Genomic DNA, 21,662 nt, shown 5'->3' with positions numbered 1-21,662 from the left:
TCAGAATGCCAAGGATCTTTTTTGCTTTTTAAAGGTCTCCCCAACAGTTGCTCTTACCTTTTCCTTGTCGCTGGCTTCCCTTGCTACCGTTGAACCCTGGAAGGAAAGTAAAGGGGGATGGAAAAAGGAGACCTAGTTTAATGCCAAGCAGCTCAGTCATTCAAATAAAAATCCAGCATGGAGCCTTGATTAACTAAGGGCCTTTCTGCAAAGTCAATATGCATGTGTTTGTTGTTCTCTCTTGCGCCCCCCCCCCCATCATATTACATTTTCCAACAGTTTAAAACATACTTGTTTTCTGAGAAAATGTGACATTCACCACAAGCAAAACAAGTTTATGGAATCTTTGGATTTTGCAGAAGTTCAGTAGCTTCAGCACAGCAAATGATTCAATCAGCCTCCACAAACTGCTTTCTCCCTCTCCACTTTAATTCCTCCTAAATAGCTGCAGGCCTCAGATTATACCAAATGGAGGGTTAGGACTAAGTGATGTCACGATCTGGGAAGTGCTGGGGCCTTTAAATAGATTTTACAGTTTTAAAAAAGTAAGAAAAAGGCCTCAGCCACATCACCTCATAAAGTAAATTTAAGTATGTGCAATCCTTACATACCCGCCACAGCCTCCTAAACTCCTCTGAAGTGCTACCTCTCTGAAAGGTAAATTTAAATTTACTTTAGGAGGCTTGGTGAATTCTCTATCTCCCCCCTCCATTTCCAGTCACCATTCTTCTTTTCCCCTTCCCTTTCTTTCTCTTCTTCATTCCACCCAGAGCATATCGGGGGGGGGGGGGGATTTTTTAAAGAGAATTCTCTTTGGTGGGCAAGAGAAGTTTTGAACTGTATTTGACTTTATATAAACAGACAAGAGGGTTTGTTTTTCTCCTCCTCACCCAGGTCTTTGAGAAAAGTGGGTCCACATGGTTGCAGAGGAATGATTGGGGCTGTTTTGTGAGTTGCCATTATCCAGCAACAGGAAGGGCTGTAGCTCAGTTGTTGAGCCAATACTTGGCATGCAGAAGGCCTCAGGTTCAGTCCCTGCTATCTCCAGGTAGGGATGGGAAAGAATCCTCCTTCAAACCCTGGAGAGCCACTGCCAGTCAGTGTCAGCAATACTGGGCTAGATGGACCCAGGGTCTGACTCCGTATAAGGCAGCTTCCTCTGTTCCTATGAACAGAAAGCTTTAATAAAAATAGGAGTCATGGGGGGCTTTTTTAAGTGGAGGGGAGATAAATACTGCTCACTGATACAAGCCTATTCAGACGTAAGCCCCCTTATGTTTAATGGGGCTTACTCCCAGGAAAGTGCATACAGGATTCCAGTACAAGTTACTTTTGCAGGGAGGGTTGCAGCCTGATCCTCTGCATGTTTACTCAGAAATAAGTCCTGAGTTGTGAGCTGGGTAACTGCAAGCTTAATACGCTGCCCCCCTGATTCCAGTCCAATGAAGTGACTACCCTTTCAGCCCAGCCCTATGCATGTTTTGTCATTTGTGTCAGGTTTTTTGTTTTTTGCATAAACTCTAGCTTCAGTGGCGAGGGAAAGGCACTTAGTACATGCTCAGAGTTTCTCCAAAACTTAGCCTAGTTTTGAAAACAGACTCCTTGGCTGTAGTCTGGTGAAGTCTTGGCTCAAATGAAGTTATGGGGAGGAAGATACAATGAGGGCTTGTGCATAGGAAGGAGGTGGTACAGGAGAGCTGCACAAAACAAAACATCTGTTTTTATGAAGAATTGCTGGAGGATGGGAGAATGAGGGGGGATTGTCGTATAGAGGGGAATGGGTGGGGAGACTGTAAGTGCTCAGTGGTGAAAGAAAAGCATTCTGCATATGCTCAGAGGCACTCTATATTTAAGAACATAAGAAGAGCTGCGCTGCATCTGACTAAGGTCCATCTAATCCAGCATTCTGTTCACACAGTGGCCAACCAGCTGCCCATGGGAAACCCACAAGCAGGACATTAGTACAACAGTACCTTCCCACCCATGTTCCCCTGCTGCTAATATTGGTGCAATGTAAATAAATTCCAGTAATTCTAAATTTGTTTGCAGGATGTGCATTGAATTTGGACCAAGTTTGAAGCTGAACCAGAATTGGGCAGTCTCTATGTCTCAAAATAACATATTTTGGTTTAGTTTTGCCTTCTAATCCTAGGACACATTTTTACCATGAGCTCCCATCACTGTACTTTGGGGGAGGGCAGGATGGGACCATGAGATGGACATTCATCCAATGCTAGCACACTTCACTATGAGAAAGTCTTAAACTGGATTTTAAGCATCATAACTCGCTAGCCCCTGCTCCTGTTCTTTTGAAACTTTGCAGGTTTCTTGCCTGAGGACACTCTATGTCCTGTGCATTTTCATACAAACTGGGGGTGGGGGTGAAGTGAAGGGAAAGTGAATCAATCCCTCCCCTAAATTGGAGAGCTCCCCTTCCACATCAACTGCTGCACCTATCCTTCTGAAACTTTGCTGGTTTCTTACATAGAGTCACCTCTAGGCTGTCTGTAATTTTCAGAATGATGGTCCACAAGGAATATAGGGAGATAAGTATGTCCTCTTTAGGAGACCCTCAATGTCAAGGCTACCCTTGCACAACCCCCACCCCCACGCCACATGGCTATCTTTCTGCAATTTGCAGACATGATCCCCTCTGATGGAGCAACGTATTGTGAGATTTTTATCCAATTCTTCCAAGGAATAAAAAAAAATCACTGGCAGTTACCTTTAAAAGAAAATCAAAATATAATGGCACATAGCACAAAAAACCCTACACCTATTTTTCTGACACTGAGCAGGTGTTATCCCCTCTTAGGGGTAACTATGCCTGCAATTATCATCTAATTCTGACAAAGAGAAAACAGTTAGTATTTTTTTTTAAATTTCCCATGATAGTCAACAGGAAGCTCAAAGCCTCAGTTTTCCAAATCTTGACTTGGGTTTGGTACTGAGTTGAAGGGGACTGACTCCAAATTGGTTCGATCAGGAGCAGGATGTTTTCCAACCCACTGAACTGGGGTCTGAGTTGAAGTGGGGGTCAGTGCACACCTCTAATGTACGTGTGTGTGTATGCACGCACGCGCGCGCACACATACATACACACACACACACACACACACGCTAAAGGTGTGCACTGACTCCCTGCTTCAACTCAGATCACATGCACATTTGTGCTGTGGGCCTGTGCCCCAGATCTTTTAAGAACCTATCAACGCCCTGCCCCTACCTAATACATCTGGCTGACCTCTATTGGAGACACAGTGCTGGGCTAGATGGTCGACTTTAGTTTGCTTCAGCAAGGAAAGTCAGAGAGTGTATCTATTGCTATTGTGATTGCTGTGTGAAATATGGTTGCATGAGAACCATAGGCACTTACAGTGCAAGAACTTAGCACAAAAATATATCACTTCCAATTACAAGCTATACATTGTGGGTAGACATTCTATGTATATGGAAGTCTGCAAATCACCTGGGAGACGCTCTCTCACACAGCGCAGAGGGAGTAAATGGGATACAAATGGGACAAAATGGCTCCAGAAAGCTAGTGTGGAAGTCTTTAAGAAAGCCAGAAAGCAGCCTTCCCCAACCTGGTGTCCTCTTGGTGTGTTGGACTATAACTCCCATCAACCCCAGCCAGCATGGCCAACCTAAATGCTGCTATTCAGGATAAAATATTCTATTATCCCAAAGTGGCCCCTAATAATTTTTAATACAGATTTTTGTCAAATTTGGCCTTCTACATTGGTAAGCCATTGGTATTCCAGAACATTGTTTCTGATGTAATTACAATGTAAGTGATGTAAATGAACCATAACATAAGTTCACCAAGCACACTCCACTTCATTTGGCAGTATTGTGAACCTTATTTTTCATGTTAATCCTTTGCTGGCAGTTTTCTTCCCCCACTGTAGAACGCCCGCCTATGGGTTTCCATCTAATAACATGGGTTTGAAAAAGAGGGTGGCCAATCAGCATTGAGCCAGTCACAGACTCTCAGCCCAACCCACCTCACAGGGTTGTTGTTGTGAGGATGAAATGGAGAGGAGGAGGATAATGTAAGCCGCCTTGGGTTCCTTGCAAGAGGAAAAAAGGCGGGGTATAAATGCAATAAAATAAATAAATAAATAAATAAATAAATAGAGCCTAAACACCAGCCCTTCTCTTACTCTAGTATCACTTGAAGCAGGAGCTTATTGCACACTGGATTTGACCATGCAGAAGAGCCCTGCAGTCATTTTCAAGATGCCACATTCCCATGATGGGAGACAGAATCCACATGTGCCCAGTCAACCTGGGGAGGCAGCATTTCTCCTGCTCCCTGACTCCCCTTGGAACCACGAGGCTCAATGATCTGCCTAGGAAGGGACATGTGCCAGTTGTTCCACTGTCCACGACAGGTGAGGAGTAAGGCTTCCATGACACGGAGGCCCTAAAGAGACCATAAGTATCAGTAGCCCTCACCTTGAGATCGTACTTCCGATGCACTGTCAACTGGTGACTAAACACATTCCTGGTAACTACCATGTAGGTTTCCACACCATCTACAGTAAGCCTGTACATGCCAAGGAACTGTGGGAGAAGTGTATTCCCATGACATTCCACAATGAACTACAGGGGATTGGGAAGAGAGAGAGAGGAAGATGAAATAAGTCAATGTGAGGCTAAAGATGTCCCACACAGCTTAAGCAGAAGGATGGCTACAAGGCTGCTCCAGATTTTGCAAGTACCTTCGAGACACTTAAAAAAAAATGAACTCTGGATAATTTCTAAGAAGTAAAAGCAACATGACACAAACTCTCATAACTTGAAGGGTGGCTGTGGTGGTGGTGGAGAAAGGAGTGAAATTCCTGAAATAGTGTATGCAAAGCACTTTTGAGCATTTAAGCTAAGTATTATATACATATAATTATAGGACCTATGTGAACAGTACTCTTATGAGACTCCTCCAGAAAGGTTCAAAGCAGTTTGCCCTTTTTTGTGTATCCATGTGCAGTTAAAACTGAAGAGGTTTCTGCCTAGGCAATGTTTTTTGGGGGGGAAGTCAGATCTGCTTCTCCAGAGCAGACCATGACAGGATTTGGCAACCGCTTGCACAGCATCTGGACTTGGAAACCATTTGCAGAGCATCAGTGTTCAGATATAGGAAACTATGGGGCCAGTTTATACCATCCCAGTAACAATGTCAGTGAGGGATTCTTGGTCTGCATTTTTAACAAGACTTTTCCTGCCCTTTCCAGTTGAATACCTCAGGAAAGGGGCTCATGGTGGTGACAGTGGTGATTCAGCCCTGCCTGCTAATGCTGGGGAGGCACCTACTGTCTCTCTCCATGGATCTTGCAAGCTGCAACATCACCTGGCAGACTGGTAAGCATGCAACACAGGGAGGGAATGGGACATGGCCTACTCTGGGAGCAGCTGAGCCACAGGTCACCACGGCAGGCAGAGAGTAGTGAAGTTGATGGAGCACAAGAAATTGAAAGAAAAAAACCTAGAGAATGACACGCAGCTTGAACTGTGGGGTTTTACACTGAGAGTTGCCATTGGCTGTGATTCCCTACAGACATGGAGTGACACCACTCTATCCCTGGCATCTCTATGGTGAAGGCCTTATATTGGAAATCTGAGTGGGAAGTAATTCAATTTAGTACTAGAAATGCCAGTAAGACTGCAATGGGCTTGTACCTTCTGATGGCTGAGGACAACCCATCCAAACCCCAGGAATCCAGGAGAGTAGACTGGCTGAAAGACTAGAACCAACACAGGTGAATCTCTCCTGTCGCCCAAAGCTGGCGGGGCAGGGAACTCCCTGCAGAGGTGCCCCAACCACCATAGCTTGAGGGCACCTCTCCAGGGAGTTCCCTGTCCTCCCAGCCAAATTGAAACAGTCCTTCCCCACCCTGCTAGCTATTCTGGGTCACAGGTTGGTGCTTATTATGCCCTTTCCACATCCCCTACTTGGTGGTACTTCTTTAGTATGTTGTGCATCTCTGCAACGTCTTCACTTGACACCGCCTTGATGACAAACCGCCGGTCATAGGTGGTGAGGAAACGAACCCCGCACCGGCCGTGGCTGTCGCTGTACACCGGAGCACTCCGTGTCACCGAATTCTACAAAGAGGCAACAGAAGAACAAGTAGGAGATGCACCAACTGCATCTTCAGATGAGCCTTGTAAGCCAGGTGAACTTCAGCTGATGCAGGAACTTCCCCAACCACTAGTGCCTTTTCTCCTTGGCCCTTCTGTCTAAAATCCTGCATCTGTGTGATGTAGTGAACAGAGTGTCAGACTAGGGCTGGGGAGGCCCAGGCTCAAATCCCCACTCAGCCACGAAGCCACTAGGTGACCCTTCTCTCAGCCTAACCTACCTCACAGGACTGTTGTTAGGATAGAATGGAGGAACCATGTATACCACCGTGAGCTCCTTGGAGGAAAGGTGAGATATAAATGTAATCAATACAACACATAGTTCTGTCTTGCTTCTGGTGATTGTTCCTATTCCTGTAAGGACTTTCACACAGGCCTCACCATGCCAACAAGGGTCAACCTGCAATTCACTCAGCAAGTACAGAAATACTGCCTGACTCCAACATATTGCAATCTTTTATTTTTACACACCTGGGTGAGATGCTACCACCTTGCTCCATACCTGATAATCTTGATCGTCAATCCCAAACCTTTCCCGAAGATTTCGGAACACCAGTGGACAGTACTCCTTAAATTTGAAGCGACTTGGCAGGTTCTCCCTGAAAGCAGGTGCAGAGAATTTGTTTTTCAGCATTAAGATGTAACTAGGTTTTAAATACATATTAGACTGAAAAGCCATTTCATACATTACATTTTTGTCATACATCTAAGATATTTTAAAAGGCATATCTAAAACATGAATGCGACACGTACATCATACAGGTGCTCTAATCAGACTTCTGGGATTGGCTTCTGATACCTGTTGAGCATGCACTCAGTGATGAAGCTGGTATATTTATATAGTACCTAAAATTTCTAGTGCTGCATGACAATTTAAAAAAAATACAGACCCTGCCCTTCAGGCTTACAGTCTAAGAATAAAGACAAGACACATGAGGAAAAAGGAAAAAAAAAAAAAAAGGAGACGGATGTGTACCTTGTACAGATGCTTCAGGCAGAAATTAATCAGATGCAACTATAGCAAGTGTTTAGGAAAACTCAATCCCAGTGTCGAGCTGAAAGACCTAGCCAATGTTTCTGTGCCTGGAGCCTAATGTGTAAGTGAGTATAATACGTATGACTGCTTGCACTCACACAGCAAGGAAATTATGGTGCGTACCTTAACTTACAATTTCCATGCCTTTTGGAATATGAGTGAAAATTGTAATTGTACCCTCATCTTAAACTGAAGGCTGCTTTATAAATATCAAATTATTACACCTGCCCCTTCAGGAGCAGTCTTGTGATCTCCCCTTTGCAAGATGTTACCCATGTTAACCTCTTTCAGGAGAGGATTAGATCCTGTTAATATGATCTTGAGTAACGGGCAGTCACTGCTCTTTCAGGATTGCTGTACCTTGATCCAAACCTGCTCACAAATGAGTTATATGAGGTGGGTAAGTACAACTTTGAGGTTTGCAAAGTTAGCCTCCAATATTTACTGGCTTGATATCCTGAGCAAGTTTGTGTGAGTGGGGCAAATACAAGGAAGACTGCACATTCTGCCAGTATCCTAACAATGTAAGCTATTAATCTGTGAATCCTATATTGTACCTTGTGATGGTCAAGTGATAATCACAAGGACAGCACATCCATTACTAACTTGTGAATGTAATAATGTTCAAGCTGAGTATTCAAGTTTTTTTTTGTAATGCCAACTTTGTCACTGCAGTCTTCAGATCATCAATGTCATCAAATAATGACGTTAGTACTAGTTGCAATCAACATTCTTGAGGTCCATCTCATGTGTCGTCACAGAACACATAGCCCCAGAGTAAATTAGATTGGTGTTAAAGCATGAAGCAACCCTAACCTTCATATATTTCTTAACTCTTTGGATGGTTATTATTTTTCTAGTTAGAGGTTCTTTCGAAGCCTTCAAGCCAGCTACTTTCATAATGTTGCATCTCTCCCCGCCCCGCCCCGTATTACCACTGCAACATCTGTTTACCTTTTACTTTGCAGATATTCTTGAAGATGATGTTTACTATGAAACCAGGGGGATATAGATTAGGATTGATGGGATCACATTCCGGTTGGAGATGGCGTTGTGATCGGCTCTTCGCTGTGTCTCTCCTGAGTTTCAGCTTTAAAGTTACCTCTTTGAGGCTGTCATGTTATCTGGGTATTTGCAATTAAACTTGCTTAAGCTTTTGTTTTCTGTTTCCACACTTATATTTGCTTGTTGTGCTTTCGAAAGTGAGTGGAGGATGGCAACATTGAGGGGGAAGAAAGGCTTGGGAATGCTGCCTACCCCCCCCAACTGTCCCCCAGCAAAGGTTTCTAAAGATGAGGGAGAGGGAGCGGAGTTGCTTGTTTTGATAAAAAATATGTCCTCACAGTTATCAGTGCAGTCAAAGAAGCTTGAAACAATTCAGGATTCCATCACTACCCTTCAAGGCTCTGTGGACTCAGTGAATATTTGTCTTCAAAAGATGGAGTCGAAAGTTAACGCACTTGAAGACCGGGTTACTGCTCACGAAACTGCTATGGTTGCCTCTCATAATATTCTGTCTGCTCGAATTTCTCTCCTTTGCTCAGAGAGCTAACCTCTGTATTCTTGATTTAAAGATCTGGCTACAGATCTCCGTCTTGCTGAGTTCATGGATAAATTTCTGCGTGAGTTATTGGCTCTGCCTTCTGATTTTCCACTTGATATTGAGTGTGCTTATCGTGTTCTGGGTTCTACACGAGGAGTCAGAGCGAGACCTGTTATCGTTCAATTTTTACGTGCCTCCATGAAAGATTATCTTATGTGTTTAGCAAGAGAGCAGGGTGAGCTTCGGTGGGGGCCAGCAAACAAGATTATGCTCTTTCCTGATTATACTAAAGAAATCGCTGACAGAAGAAGACAATTTACCCAGGCGAGAAATCTGGCAAAGCAAATTAACTTTCAAATATTCATATCAAATATCCTGCCACTTTTTGCATTTTTACTGAAGGCCAGATGAAGAAGTTTTTAAGTTCTGATGCTGCAGAATCATTTCTCAATGGCATTAAAATCAAAACGAGGGATCCGACTTCTTCAGCTTCTTGAGTTGGAATCCAGCCATTTTTAATCTTTTTTTTTTACTGTTCCTCTGGCAGTATTCACGGTCAAGCTTTGTTTGGGTTATAGTTGATAAGAAGTCTGGGTGGCATGCCAGATCAAATGGACTGTATACTACTGCTTCCCCCCCTTCTCTTTTTTTTTCTTTTCTTCTTTTCCTCTTGTATACATATACCATATACATAATTCCTGTTTTTGAGTTAATTTACACATTTTGAGCAAATGGAGGGTTATATGTAACTACTACATTAAATTTAGCTTAATAAGGTTATATAGGTACATAAATGTCTGTGTATGTGTGTGTATGTATATGTATACACATGTGTGTGTGTGTATGTACACATATGAATACATCTCCAGATATAATATTAGTTAAAATATCCAATTGGCTTTTTAATTCTATTATTATTATTACCACCATTTCTTGTTGGTTAAATTTGTAATGTTTGTAACTTTGCTCAGTGTATGTATTTAATATGTGGGAGGGGCCAAGCTGAGCATTGAGGTTACATGTCGGTCCAAACAGAAGGCAAAAGTTTTTATTTTTTATTTTTGTTAAGTTCTTTTTGTTTTGTTAGGGGTATTTTTTTGGCACTTTTTTATGGTAGGCGGACACAAATTGATTGATTGATTGATTGATTGCATTTCTATCCCGCCTTTTTTCCTCCAAGAACCCAAGGTGGTGTATATAATCCTCCTCCTCTCCATTTTACCCTCACAACAACAACACTGTCAGGTAGGTTGGGCTGAGAGTCTGTGACTGGCCCAAAGTCACCCAGTGAGCTTCCATGGCCGAGTGAGGACTAGAACCCGGATCTCCTGACTCCCAGTCCAACACTCTCGCCACTACACCACACTGGCTTATAGTTGTTTTTACCCTTCTCTTAAATTCCTTTTACTTTTTTTAAAAATTATCATTAATATTAGTATTACTATCATTATTATGGGATTATGATTATGATTATTTTTTTGTTGGTTAAACTTTTAATGTTTACTAACATGTGTTAATGGAATGGTAATATATGGTTAATGGAAATGTACTGTGTGCTCCAGTTTATTTGCTATAAGACTGAGGTTATAACATTGAAAGACAAGGCTCATCGTTTATGGAGCAGCGGACTGAAGATTTAATAATACCTGCAATGTCTTGAAGAGTGCTGTATAGGTATAATTTGCAATTGGATTTATATTTGGATATTTGATTTGCTTTCATTGAAGCTTAGATACAATCTTTTCTCTCTCTCTCTCTTTTTCTTTTGCTTTCCTCCTTCCCCCCCTTTCTTCCCCAAATACTGTAATGTTTGAAACTGAAGATTTTGACTATGTTGTTGGTATTGTTTATTTCACTTATAAAAATAAATACAGATTCAAAAAAACAAAACCAAAGTCACCCAGTGAGCTTCCATGGCTGTGTGGGGACTAGAACCCAGATCTCCCAACTCCCAGTCTAGCGCTACACCACGCTGGCCAATTGGTTTATTTGAGTTTTATTTTTATTTTGGTTTTTTTATTTTCAATTTCTGTACATATTTTGGAATAATTTTAAAATTTTTCTGTTTCTACGTATCAAGAATTATTTTGATGAAGTCTGAAATAGTCCTAAATGTAAATTAAGGATGTATTTGTTATACCAATTATGATATATAAATTTAGTCTTTGTTTGTAAATCTAGAAAGATTTTTTGGGTGGAGGGGCAAACAATTTGCTTTCGTTTTTTCAATGTTTAACGTGACTTCATGGAATGTCAAGGGGCTGAGAAATGTCAACAAACAGAAAAGAGTTCTTACCAAGTTAAAAGAGCTTAACGTTGACAAGGCCTTCTTACAATAAACTCATTTGATGGCTGCAGATCGGCAGATGTTGCAAAAGGATTGGGTTGGGGAGGCCTATGTCACAGACACTTCAACACAGTGTAGAGGGGTGGCGATTTTAATCCATAAGCGACATTCTATCTCAGTTCAACAGGTGATTTTTTATAATGAGGGGCGTTTTTTGATCTTGGTAGGAAGGTATATGGGCAAATTAATTGTTATGATCAATGTATGTGGGCCAAATACTGATTCTCTGGCAATCTGATTGTGGGTGGGGACTTTAACGAGGTCTTAGATCCTTTGTTAGATAGGAGTACACCTTCTCCCAAGACTCAATCTGTGGTGAGACTGGCACTTCAGGCTTATATGATGGAATATGGTTTCACTGATGCTTGGAGAATTTTACATCCTGCTGACAGACAGTATACTTTTATTTCACCAGTTCACCCTAATTGCTTTAGATCAGACTACTTTTTGCTTTCTACAACTTTAGTATGTCAAATCTAGACAGCCATCTGTCAGGGACCCTCTGACTTGGATTCCTTCATTGAGCAGAGGGTTGGACTCGATGGCCTTGTAGGCCCCTTCCAACACTAGTATTCTATGATTCTATGAAATGAAAGACTGCAAGACTGATACATTGGTAGTGTCAGATCATACCCCAGTATGTTTGGAACTGCAATTCTCTGATACTCCTCGGTCCCCTGGTCTTTGGCATTTTAATGTTTCACTTCTTAATGATGAGAAGTTTAAAACCCACATGTTAGCTGAACTAACAGAGTATTTCAGTACTAATGAGGGTACAGCAGGTTTGTGCGCCACTGAATGGGAGGCTAGTAAAGCTTTTATAAGGGGCTGAATTATCTCTTATGCTTCCTATCAAAAAAAGGTTTAAAAAACTCAACAGATGCACTTAAATAAGAAGCTGAAATCTCACATAACTCAGTTTGCCACTTCCCCCACAGCACAACTTTATCAAGAGCTAAAGAATACTAAGTGTGAGTTGAATAATATCCTTTCACAACAGGCGGAATTTGCTCTGACATGTCTACGACAGAAATATTGGGAAAATGGTGAACGTCCTAGTAAGATTCTTGCACATTGTCTTAAACAGCACCAACATCAAAATGTTATTTCAGCTATTAAAGATGAGAGTGGAAAAGTATATACTTCTCCCACAGACATAAACTCACAATTTTTAAAGTTTTATGCTGATCTGTATAGTACCAGTAATAAGATATCAGTGCAAGATATGGACGCTTTTTTTCTCGGATTCATCTTCCACGTTTCAATTCTTCACAACAGCTCCTTTTAGCTCCTCTGCATTTAGAGGAAATCATGAATGCGATAATGAAAATGAATACTGGGAAATCACCCAGACCGGATGGATTCCCAACTGAATGGTATAAAACATTTTCTAGCTTTTTAGCCCCAAAGTTGTATCGCCTCTATAACCATATTTTTGAAGTGGGCTCCCTTTCTTCATCGTTAAATGATGCTTACATTACTGTGATTCCTAAGCCAGGCAAGGACCATACCTATTGCGCAAACTATCGACCTATATCATTAATTAATGTAGATATCAAAATAGTAACAGCAATCTTGGCAGATAGATTACAACAGGTCATGGCTGTATTGGTTAGACTAGACCAGGTGGGATTTATTAAAAATAGACAGGGCGCTGATAACCTTAGATTAGTTGTTGATCTGGTTGCTTTAAACTCCAAAAGAACTGATCAGGTAGCCATCATTTCCTTGGATGCAGAAAAGGCCTTCCACAAAATTCACTGGAAATTTATTTTTACTACATTGACTAATTTTGGTTCTCCTATAGAATTTCTGAAATGGGTTAAAATTTTATACACTGCTCCTAGAACGAGAGTAATGACCAAAGGTTTATTCTCAGCTTTTTCTTTTTTTTTACTAGGGTGGGGCACTAGAAAAGGTTGCCCACTTTCCTCATTGATATTCAATGTATGTTTGGAACCCCTGACGTATGCCATTAGACAAAATAAATGTATTCATGGATTTGCCCATTTTGGATTAGAATTTAAAATTAGTCTTTATGCTGATGATCCTTTGTTGTTTATCTCGAGACTCCAGTCATCAGTTCCAGCTTTGATTAAATTGATTAATACCTTTGGCTATTCAATTAATTGGTCAAAGTTGGAAATAATGGCAACTGGACATATAGGATATACTCTAGTGTATTAGTCAATTGGCAATTTCAATGGTGCCCAGAGTTTATTACATATTTGGGAATCATTATTCCTAGAGATATATCTCAAATGATTAGTTTGATTTAATTTAAACAAGTTGATTAATGATATTTCATGAGATATAGATAGATGGGCATCTTTAAAGTTGTGTTTATGGGGTAAGGTGAATACACTTAAGATGAATACCATACCCCAAATTATTTATGTTATACGAGGGATCCCTATACTTATACCTGGCAAATATTTTCAAAAACTCAATGTTTTGTTTTGTAAATTCTTTTGGGGTTCCCCTCCACCAAGAATGTCTTTAAAAAGGATGCAACTTCCAATTAATGAAGGCAGGTTCGGTTTTCTGGATCTAGCTATGTACCATTGGGCCTATTTGCCCAATGGTACATCCTTTCTGCCCTCTACTAAATTTTGGTTTTTTCCACTCAAATTAGATTTTCCTCTGTGGTCAGTATTGGAATCTTCTTGTCTGGAGCCTCTCTTTAAATGGATGGCATTAGGTTTTCTGCATATTAAGATAGACAGAGCTCCTCCCACAATTTTGGCAGTTAGGGAAGTCTGGCATATACTGTAATGTCACGTCAATTACAGTTCAGATACATTTTCCCATGCTAAATTGACTTCATGGGGAAATCTAGATTTAAGAATTGGCAAGAAAATGTTTTTATGGTTGGACCTAGACAGATAAGATGATCTTTACTTTAGATAAATTAGTGGGGGTTGATGACGAGTTTTTGGTATTTTCAGTTTTGTGAAGTCAATTTGATCTGCCATCTTCAGTGGAATGGCAGTATTTGCAGCTGAAACATTTGTTGGTATCTAGATTCGGTTCTGCTGCTTTTACTGCCTCGGCGTTTCCTTCGCTATTGGAAAAACTTATTGAAGCTGATCAGATGTATCGATCTACGATTCATGTTTATAAACATTTATTATCAATGAATAAATATGACACAAATGGTTTACAACAGGAATGGAACAGGGAATTGGAACGTCTTATTTTGTTTAATCAATGGACTGCCGTTTTGGGTCTGTATTGGACATTTCAATGGACCTTTGGTTACTCCTTCAGCAAAAGCTCTTGTTTTGGGTCTACTGGACACCACAACGTACTTTAGTAAAAAAAGACTTTTTTTTGGTCAAATTCGGCTAATTGTTGGAGGTGTAATGCAATCAATGCTTCTTTTATTCATATGTTTTGAAAATGCCCAATGGCTTCCTTTTGGGAGGAAGCTATTGAACGGATAAATTTTGTATTGGAAAGCTCTTTAATATTTACTGATGTAAATGTTCTTTTAAATTACTTACCTGCTTCTTGGAACATAACACATGGTCAGCGTAAATGGATTTTTCGAGCCCTTTCAGTTGCTAAAAGACTGATACTACGATATTGGAAGGATAAAAGCTCACCGCCTATAACACAATGGACTGAAGACTTAATAACGCTAGCAACATTTGAAAGAGCGGTATATAGGCGTAATTGCAAATGGACTTATATGCAGATATTTGGTCTGCTTTTACTGAAGTTGATGTGTAACCTTTCCCCCCGCTTTTTTTTTTGAATATTGTTAATGTTAGAAACTGAGTATTTTGAATAAGTTGTTTTATTTTTATTTCATTCTTTTTTATTTTCTTTTTTAAGTTTTGTAATGTTTTCAGTCTGTTTTGTTTTGTAAAAATTCACTATAAGAGATTAATAAAAAAAAGATTGATGGGATCAATAGATAATATTCAGTCTCTTCCTGATTTTTAGCCCCCTGTTGATCGAATCAGATGGAATACAAGTGTGTGATTTCCCCTGTGAGCATGAGTCTTGTTAGGACTTGCATTTTCATCCTGCTTGATAGATACATGGACAGATATTATCCATATCTGTGGAGACTCAACCCCCACTTTTCAGAACACATTGACTTAATGTTAGGCCAGCCAGCTGCTTAGGACTATGCCCATACCATGTACTATCCATTTTGCCAACATATGTTCTCCCACATATGTTAGGAGGCTGCACAAATGGGCTCCCTGCACCCCAAATCTGACATTTAGAAAGAAATAATTATTGTCCTCTCTCTTGTAAGAAGGTATTAGGCTCTTTTCCTATGGTAGATGCCATTTGGAAGATAACAATCTCCTAAATGGTGATAAAGGTGGCATCAGATTCTGATTAAGTATGGTCAAATATACAAAACTGCTGAAAAGCACTATATACCAAAAATGACAAGGAAACTGCCAAAAGGTGGCTTTGGCTGCTGGACTAAATGAATAGCGTAGCCACAACTGCACAATCTTAAAAAAAAAAAATCAGTATATTGTTTAAAACAACATGAGCTACAGAAAGGAGTTCTCTAGTTCTATACTAGCTGTCCAGAGGCAGGGAAGGAAAGACTGTTGGCAAGCTCATCTTGAGCCAAAGAGATAAGCCCTCCTTCCATTTGCAACCCAAGACACTTCTGCATACAAACCCTCCCTCCCCGCCCCAGTCTTTCTCTCTGTTAAGTCAGACAGATTTAAATTAGCGAATGCTGGAGAACATTCGAAACGCAACCCTGAAGTTTCTCCCAATTCAGAGACCTAAATCCCACTCTGGGGGCTGGGGCAAAATTTATCTGTTGTAAGTGCGCATGTGCGCACACACACATTATGTGTGTTCACATAATGCATTCATAGGGTACGTTTATCCTCCCCCTCCCCAACTAAAAATTCAGTCTTTGGATTCTATTATTGCTACCTAAACTATAAATATGCCAGCATTCATCTTCCTAACTTGTGTGGAAGGTGATAGCATGAGAGAATGAGAAAAATCTGATGTAGACTGAAGTAGCATCTTCAAAGGGGTAAATGGGAGAGGCAAAGAAGGGGGAAGAAGGAGGACTCCCCTTCCCAGCAACGTTGCAATTAAGTCCACAAGAGTTACTAGCTGCCCCCAGAAAAAAAATGCTTTGATACCCTGCCTACCCAAGCATGTTTATCGTTTGTGGTATGCTAATGGCATAAATGAGAAAAAAAGAATCAACAGACTTCCAATTAATAAAAGGTTGCCTACCTGGTCACCTAAAAGAAATTCTGACTTGCCACAGGAGACCATGAAAGTGCCTATTTACAAGTCTGTTTTACAAGTCAGCCTTTGGAGTTTGCCACCTTTGCTTTGAATGTCTATGCCCTTCCCCATGTTCAGAACCAGTGCCAGTGATCAGCATGACTGGGCACTTGCCAAGGCCCATGGATCTCTCAGCCCAACGTCTCCAACTTCAGTCATTCTCAGCTAGAGTTCTAACTTTCCTCCTTTTCTGCCACTAGCTCCAAATTCTCAGGCTTCTGAAGACATACATTTTTTTCCGAAGACATAAAAGTTTACTCAGCATTTCTAGACTGCTTCTCGGCCACCCAAAGCATTACCCAAAGCAGCAAAAAAACCAAGATTAAAAAATGTCAGAAGGGGAAAGCAATCCCATAGCCCCTAGACAGTGCCTCAGAATAGCTCAGGTTCCTGGATCCGAGGTCAGAGTCAGTGCCCCAACCTCAGATCCAGGAGTCTGAGCTCCTTGCCCCCTCCCCCTCCAGCTGCCTCTCCAAGCCCACAAAAGCAACCTTGGAGGGAAGGTAATGGGGGTGTTCCCATGAGCGGGGAAGGGAGGGGACCAGGCAGGACAGCTTATGAAGAATCCTCCAGCGTCCTGACCTCCTTCCCTCCCCAGTGCCTCAGCTAGATGGGTGCAAAAGCCTGTCTAGCTGAACTGCAGAGAAGGAGGAGCGCAGAGGCAAAGATTGCCTCCAATGCTCATCCTACTCTGCACTGGATGGCAATAAGCCTCCAAGTTTGGAGGCTTACGGCCATCCCCATAGGACTGCGCTCTAAGTGGATTAAAACACATCTCAGAAATACATGGAAAAAAACAAAAAGTCCCAAAAGGCGTTGTAAAATCATAATGCCCAGAAATAACATGAAGGAAAAAACCAAAGCCCTCCAAAGTATAGTAAAAACCTCAGAATAAAATTAACATAAAAAAAGCCAGTTTTAAAAGCCTTTCTGAACAGTCAACTTTTAACCAGCTGCCAAAATGCCAAGAAGAAACTGGCCAGGCACACCTCAAGAAGAAGAGCATTAAAGAGCATGGATGCCAACACAGGAGGAGGCCTTGCAACTCTTCTTCTTCTTAGATGTCGGAGTGGGGGGCACATAGAAAAGGAGGTGCTCCTTAAGGTATGCAAACTATGGAAGCCAGTAAAGTTCATCAGCGTGTTGAATTAGGCCTGAAAGAATATAAGTAGCCAATGTAGTTGGGCAAAACAGGAGGGAGATTGTTCCCTGTGCCCTGTCCCAGTTACAAAGTGAGTTACATCTTCCAAGCTATATCTACATATGGGCAGGGTTTAGAGTGCAGACAGACAGATGCGTGGGAAATTGTGTATTGGAGCTGCTCTTTTACAACACGCACATCTCTTTTGTTTCACTTCCACATCACACTGACTCCTGTGAAATTATGGTTCATATCATTGTATGTAAGTAAAAAGTAGTTGTCTGTATACTAAAGTTCTACCCAAAGCAGGCAAGGACTTTTTAAATCAAAAGCTGTGCTCATCACTTACTTGTTGAAAAGATGATTGTCCACCTTAATCTTGCTGTACGCCTTAAAGTCATCTGGCATTAGCATAACTGGGACAGGGACATTGCTCAACTCATTAATCTGAAAAAGAAACACACAGTCTACATGAGCAGAGGGGAAAAGGAGACACCTGTGCTGCTAGCATTTGTGACTGCAGAACCAATAAACCCCATTAAACTCTCATTGGAAGTTTCAGGATTAAGTGGATGATCTGCTGTATGAGTTGTATAGCCCAGAAATAAATTTTATATTCAACCACATGGTGAGTACATTGCCACACAGAAGTCCACTCTGCATTTATTGAGAGAAGTAATCCTGAGGGAGCTGGGATCAAGTCCAAACTCTGTCTCATGGACTCACTGGGGTCTTGGGTGTCAGTCTTTCACGGATGTGAACAGTAAGCACTACAAAAAATAAAACTGCTGTACCCAGGCAATCGGAATTCAGTGTCAAGAAAAGCTACAACTTGTATAAATTATGCAATGGTATAATGTCTCTCTATCTTTTTTGGCACAATTTATTCTCATTGCACTAGTTTTGGGGAAAGACAAGGGGCACCAAAGGCTTGACCCTGGCCACTGGAAATTTTATTCAGCTTATTACGTTTCTGTAGGCATTGCCCACACACTTTCAAGCATATCTTTGCAACCATAAGTGCACCGAAGCTTGCTCTTATTTTTAAAAGAAATTTGTGCTTTTCCCAGGCTCACATAGAACTGCGTATTCTGTCACTGACCTGCTAGGAGGGCAATTCAGCAAACACAGGTTGCAAAAGGCTTAGGAGCCAGTGTGGTGTGGTGGTTGGAGTTTTGGACTAGGACTCAGGAGACCTAGTTTCAAGTCTGCACTAGACCATGAAGCTCGCTGGGTGACTTTGGGCCAGGCACTGATTCTCAGCCTAACCTAGTTCACAGGGCTGTTGTGAGGATAAAATGGAGCAGAGGATTATGTGCGCCACCTTGGGCTCCTTGGAGGAAAGGCAGGATATAAACCTAACAAACAAACAAACAAAAGATTATTTTTTAAAAACTGAAATTGCTATATAAGCAAATTATATAAAGCGGGGTGGTGGTGGTGGTGGGAAGATAACCAGCTATTTGTTGGAGAAAATACAAATGGAGTTGCTTCTTATCGCTGCTGCAACGTTTCCAAAATTTTGAATACTGGGGAAGGAAAAGGGGAGGAAAGAGCACTGTTTTTTTCTGGATTAAAATTGGAACTACATTTCCTTGTGTGGGGGCTGAGCACCAGTGATGTGGGTTTTCCAGAAAATTTTGAATTGCAAAAATTTCCAGAAAAAATTCCAATACCAATTACGTTAACTTGCACAGGAAAAATTTCAGTCTGCATCAGAAAATCTTCTGATGATGCCCTAGAACAGGGGTGGGCAACTTGTGGCCCTCCAGATGTTTTGGCCTGCAACTCCCATCATCTCTCACCATTAGCTATGCTACTTGGAGCTGATGGGAGCTGTAGGCCAAAACATCAGGAGGGTCACAAGTTGCCCACCCCTGCCCTAGAAAGAGCTAAGTTAGCATGTTTATTTTACTTGTATTTAGTAAATAACAAACCTAAAAAAATTACTCTGCGTTAATTTTTTGTCCCAATACACCACAACTATTTGAACTGAAATATCTGGAGGGAAAAAAATTAAAGCACACTTAACGTGATTAAAACAAAAGAAGTCTATACAGTTTGTTTACTGAGATGAGCCAAATGACTGAGAAGCCAAACTGAGTCTCCATGAATTGCCAGCTCGGGATCCCACTGAAGAATCATGCAGCACTCCATCCCTGACAATGGCCACCCAGCAGCTACATGCCGCAGCTCTCCACTGTCGTTGGCCCTCAGAGTCTGGCAATCAGAGGTATCCTGCCCCTGTTTGTGGAGGTTCCATTTAGCTGGTGTGGCTAATAGCTACTGATGAACCTATTCCCCATAAATATACCAAATTATTTTAAAGCCGTTTCTGCTGGTGACTGTGGCAAGAATCTCCTGTGGAAAAAAATCCCATTGTTTAATTCTGTGATCCTTTCATCTATCCCAACCCTACCCCAAACAATTTTGCTGGATTATTCCACGTTATTTACTCACTGTACTTGTCCGACACCTTTCCTAAAACGTCAAGGCAACATAGCAAAATAAATACAATTTAAGACATTAAAACAAATATCACAAAGTTCCTGATTGGCTGCAGCAGCTAAAAGCATTAATTTAAAAAACAGAGTGAATAATTTCATTCCATACAGTTTCTTTACTCAGTTCATAAATCTTCATATAGAAATACCTGGTCTTCCTTGCCCTCCAAAGTTGTCTGCCAAAGAGGTACTGCCAAAGCTGGCATTCCTTCAGCCAACTTCCTACCTTATTTCTAGGCTGGGGGAGTGGGGCCAGACAAAATATCTAGTAAGTTGAAAAGAAGATGCGGTTTTACAAAGCTTGAGAAACACTGCAGGGCCACATTGCCACGTTTGCCACAGAGTCTGACAGTTTGAGTGGAAGGAGACAATTTGCACTTTTGTTACACATGGTGCAAATATTCACCACTGACTCTTGTACAGCCCATCCTGCTGCAGTCTCACGTAGCATAAGCCACATGTGCACATAACACACACCGGGTTTTAAAGATTCCTGCATGAAGAGAACTCTGCCCCACTCCACAGGAGGGGGCTGCTGCTATTCACAGAAATGTCTCCTCCAAGTTCTGAGGGGCCATCTCAGCAACTAGAGCTAATGAAATTTGCTAAAGATGATCATGAATGCTTGCAGGGGATGTCATGCTTTCCTCAAGAGCTTTTAAATTTATTTCTATAACTGTGATCAGGATCCATGCGTATGGATATGTGAGTGCGTACATGATTCATTATTAATTACAGTAGTTCATAAATATTTATGTAGCATTTATATAGCTGCTGCATATTTAAAATTTTACCATCTTCTCTCCTCTTCTCCCAACAACTCTGTGAGGTAATATTACCATTTTACATAGGTGGAGAGGCATGTGCTCAAGGCAACTAAACCCAGGATGAACTGGGATTTAAACCCAAAGAAGGAGTTTGAATAAGGTTTGACAAAATCCCAGTTGTCTAGTCATCCAAGTACCTATAATGGCCTGTCAGAAATCTGACATATTGTTCAAATCTCATCAATTTTCTGTATCTATTCAAACATATTCATGATGTGTGTGTGCTTTTAAGTCATAAATTACTAAACCCAAGAAATCCAAATTCATCATAGGAAAATAATTTATGTATGTATGTATAAACAGATTTATTGTGTCTAGCTGTAGCTTTCTCCAACTGACATACAGGAGCTGATACTGAACTAGAATCTGTTGGTAAGGATTTAATTTAGGCTGCATCCTATACACGCTTTCCTGGGAGTAAGTTCCACTGAACTTAAGGGAAGTTATTTCTGTGTAGACATGTATAGCATTGCACTGCAAATTACTGAGGGGGCTGACACCTTTTGTCTCTTCCTCCCATAAGAGCAATTGAGTAGGTTCAGCAGGGAAAGCATCCCCCATCAACTGGAGAGGTGAAATTATCCCTGCTTATTAGAATGAAGTCCCCACAACCATGCATGAAAGACAAAAGTATGCAGAAGGGCCACCCTAGAGGTACATCTTTAATGAAGTTCATTTGAAACAGAACTATTGCCCTTCACACAGGTTTTAATGCACCTCTCCATACGCTTTCAGATGATTTCAAAAGATGGCTGTCCCCTTCATTTTTCCCATTACACGTTTTCATGCAGAATATGGATTCTAACCCATGCTACTAATAGAACCTGC

At 41.2% G+C, this 21,662-nt stretch overlaps 1 protein-coding gene across 7 annotated transcripts in view; it reads right to left on the bottom strand.

Moving 5' to 3' along the window:
• Nucleotides 1-21,662, bottom strand: part of PIP4K2B (phosphatidylinositol-5-phosphate 4-kinase type 2 beta) — a 41,429-nt gene that overhangs the window by 18,424 nt on the left and 1,343 nt on the right. For 4 of the 7 annotated variants that reach the window (XM_084857226.1, XM_084857232.1, XM_084857225.1 and 1 more), the window contains 5 exons: nt 17,853-17,950; nt 6,647-6,743; nt 5,956-6,108; nt 4,462-4,608; nt 58-96 (listed from right to left, as the gene is read on the bottom strand). In XM_084857226.1, coding sequence (XP_084713352.1) covers nt 58-96; nt 4,462-4,608; nt 5,956-6,108; nt 6,647-6,743; nt 17,853-17,950 — 534 coding nt within the window. Of the gene's footprint in view, nt 1-57; nt 97-4,461; nt 4,609-5,955; nt 6,109-6,646; nt 6,744-17,852; nt 17,951-18,605; nt 18,756-21,662 lie in introns of those variants that run through there. The other 3 variants (XM_084857228.1, XM_084857227.1, XM_084857229.1) reach the window with 2 other exon arrangements.

Source organism: Heloderma suspectum, chromosome 5 (assembly GCF_057233095.1).
Source record: "Heloderma suspectum isolate Gila_16-S chromosome 5, 16-S_ref, whole genome shotgun sequence".
Lineage (NCBI taxonomy): Eukaryota > Metazoa > Chordata > Lepidosauria > Squamata > Helodermatidae > Heloderma > Heloderma suspectum.
Note: the sequence above shows the minus strand (reverse complement) of the source record. Positions and strands in the feature narration are given on the sequence as shown.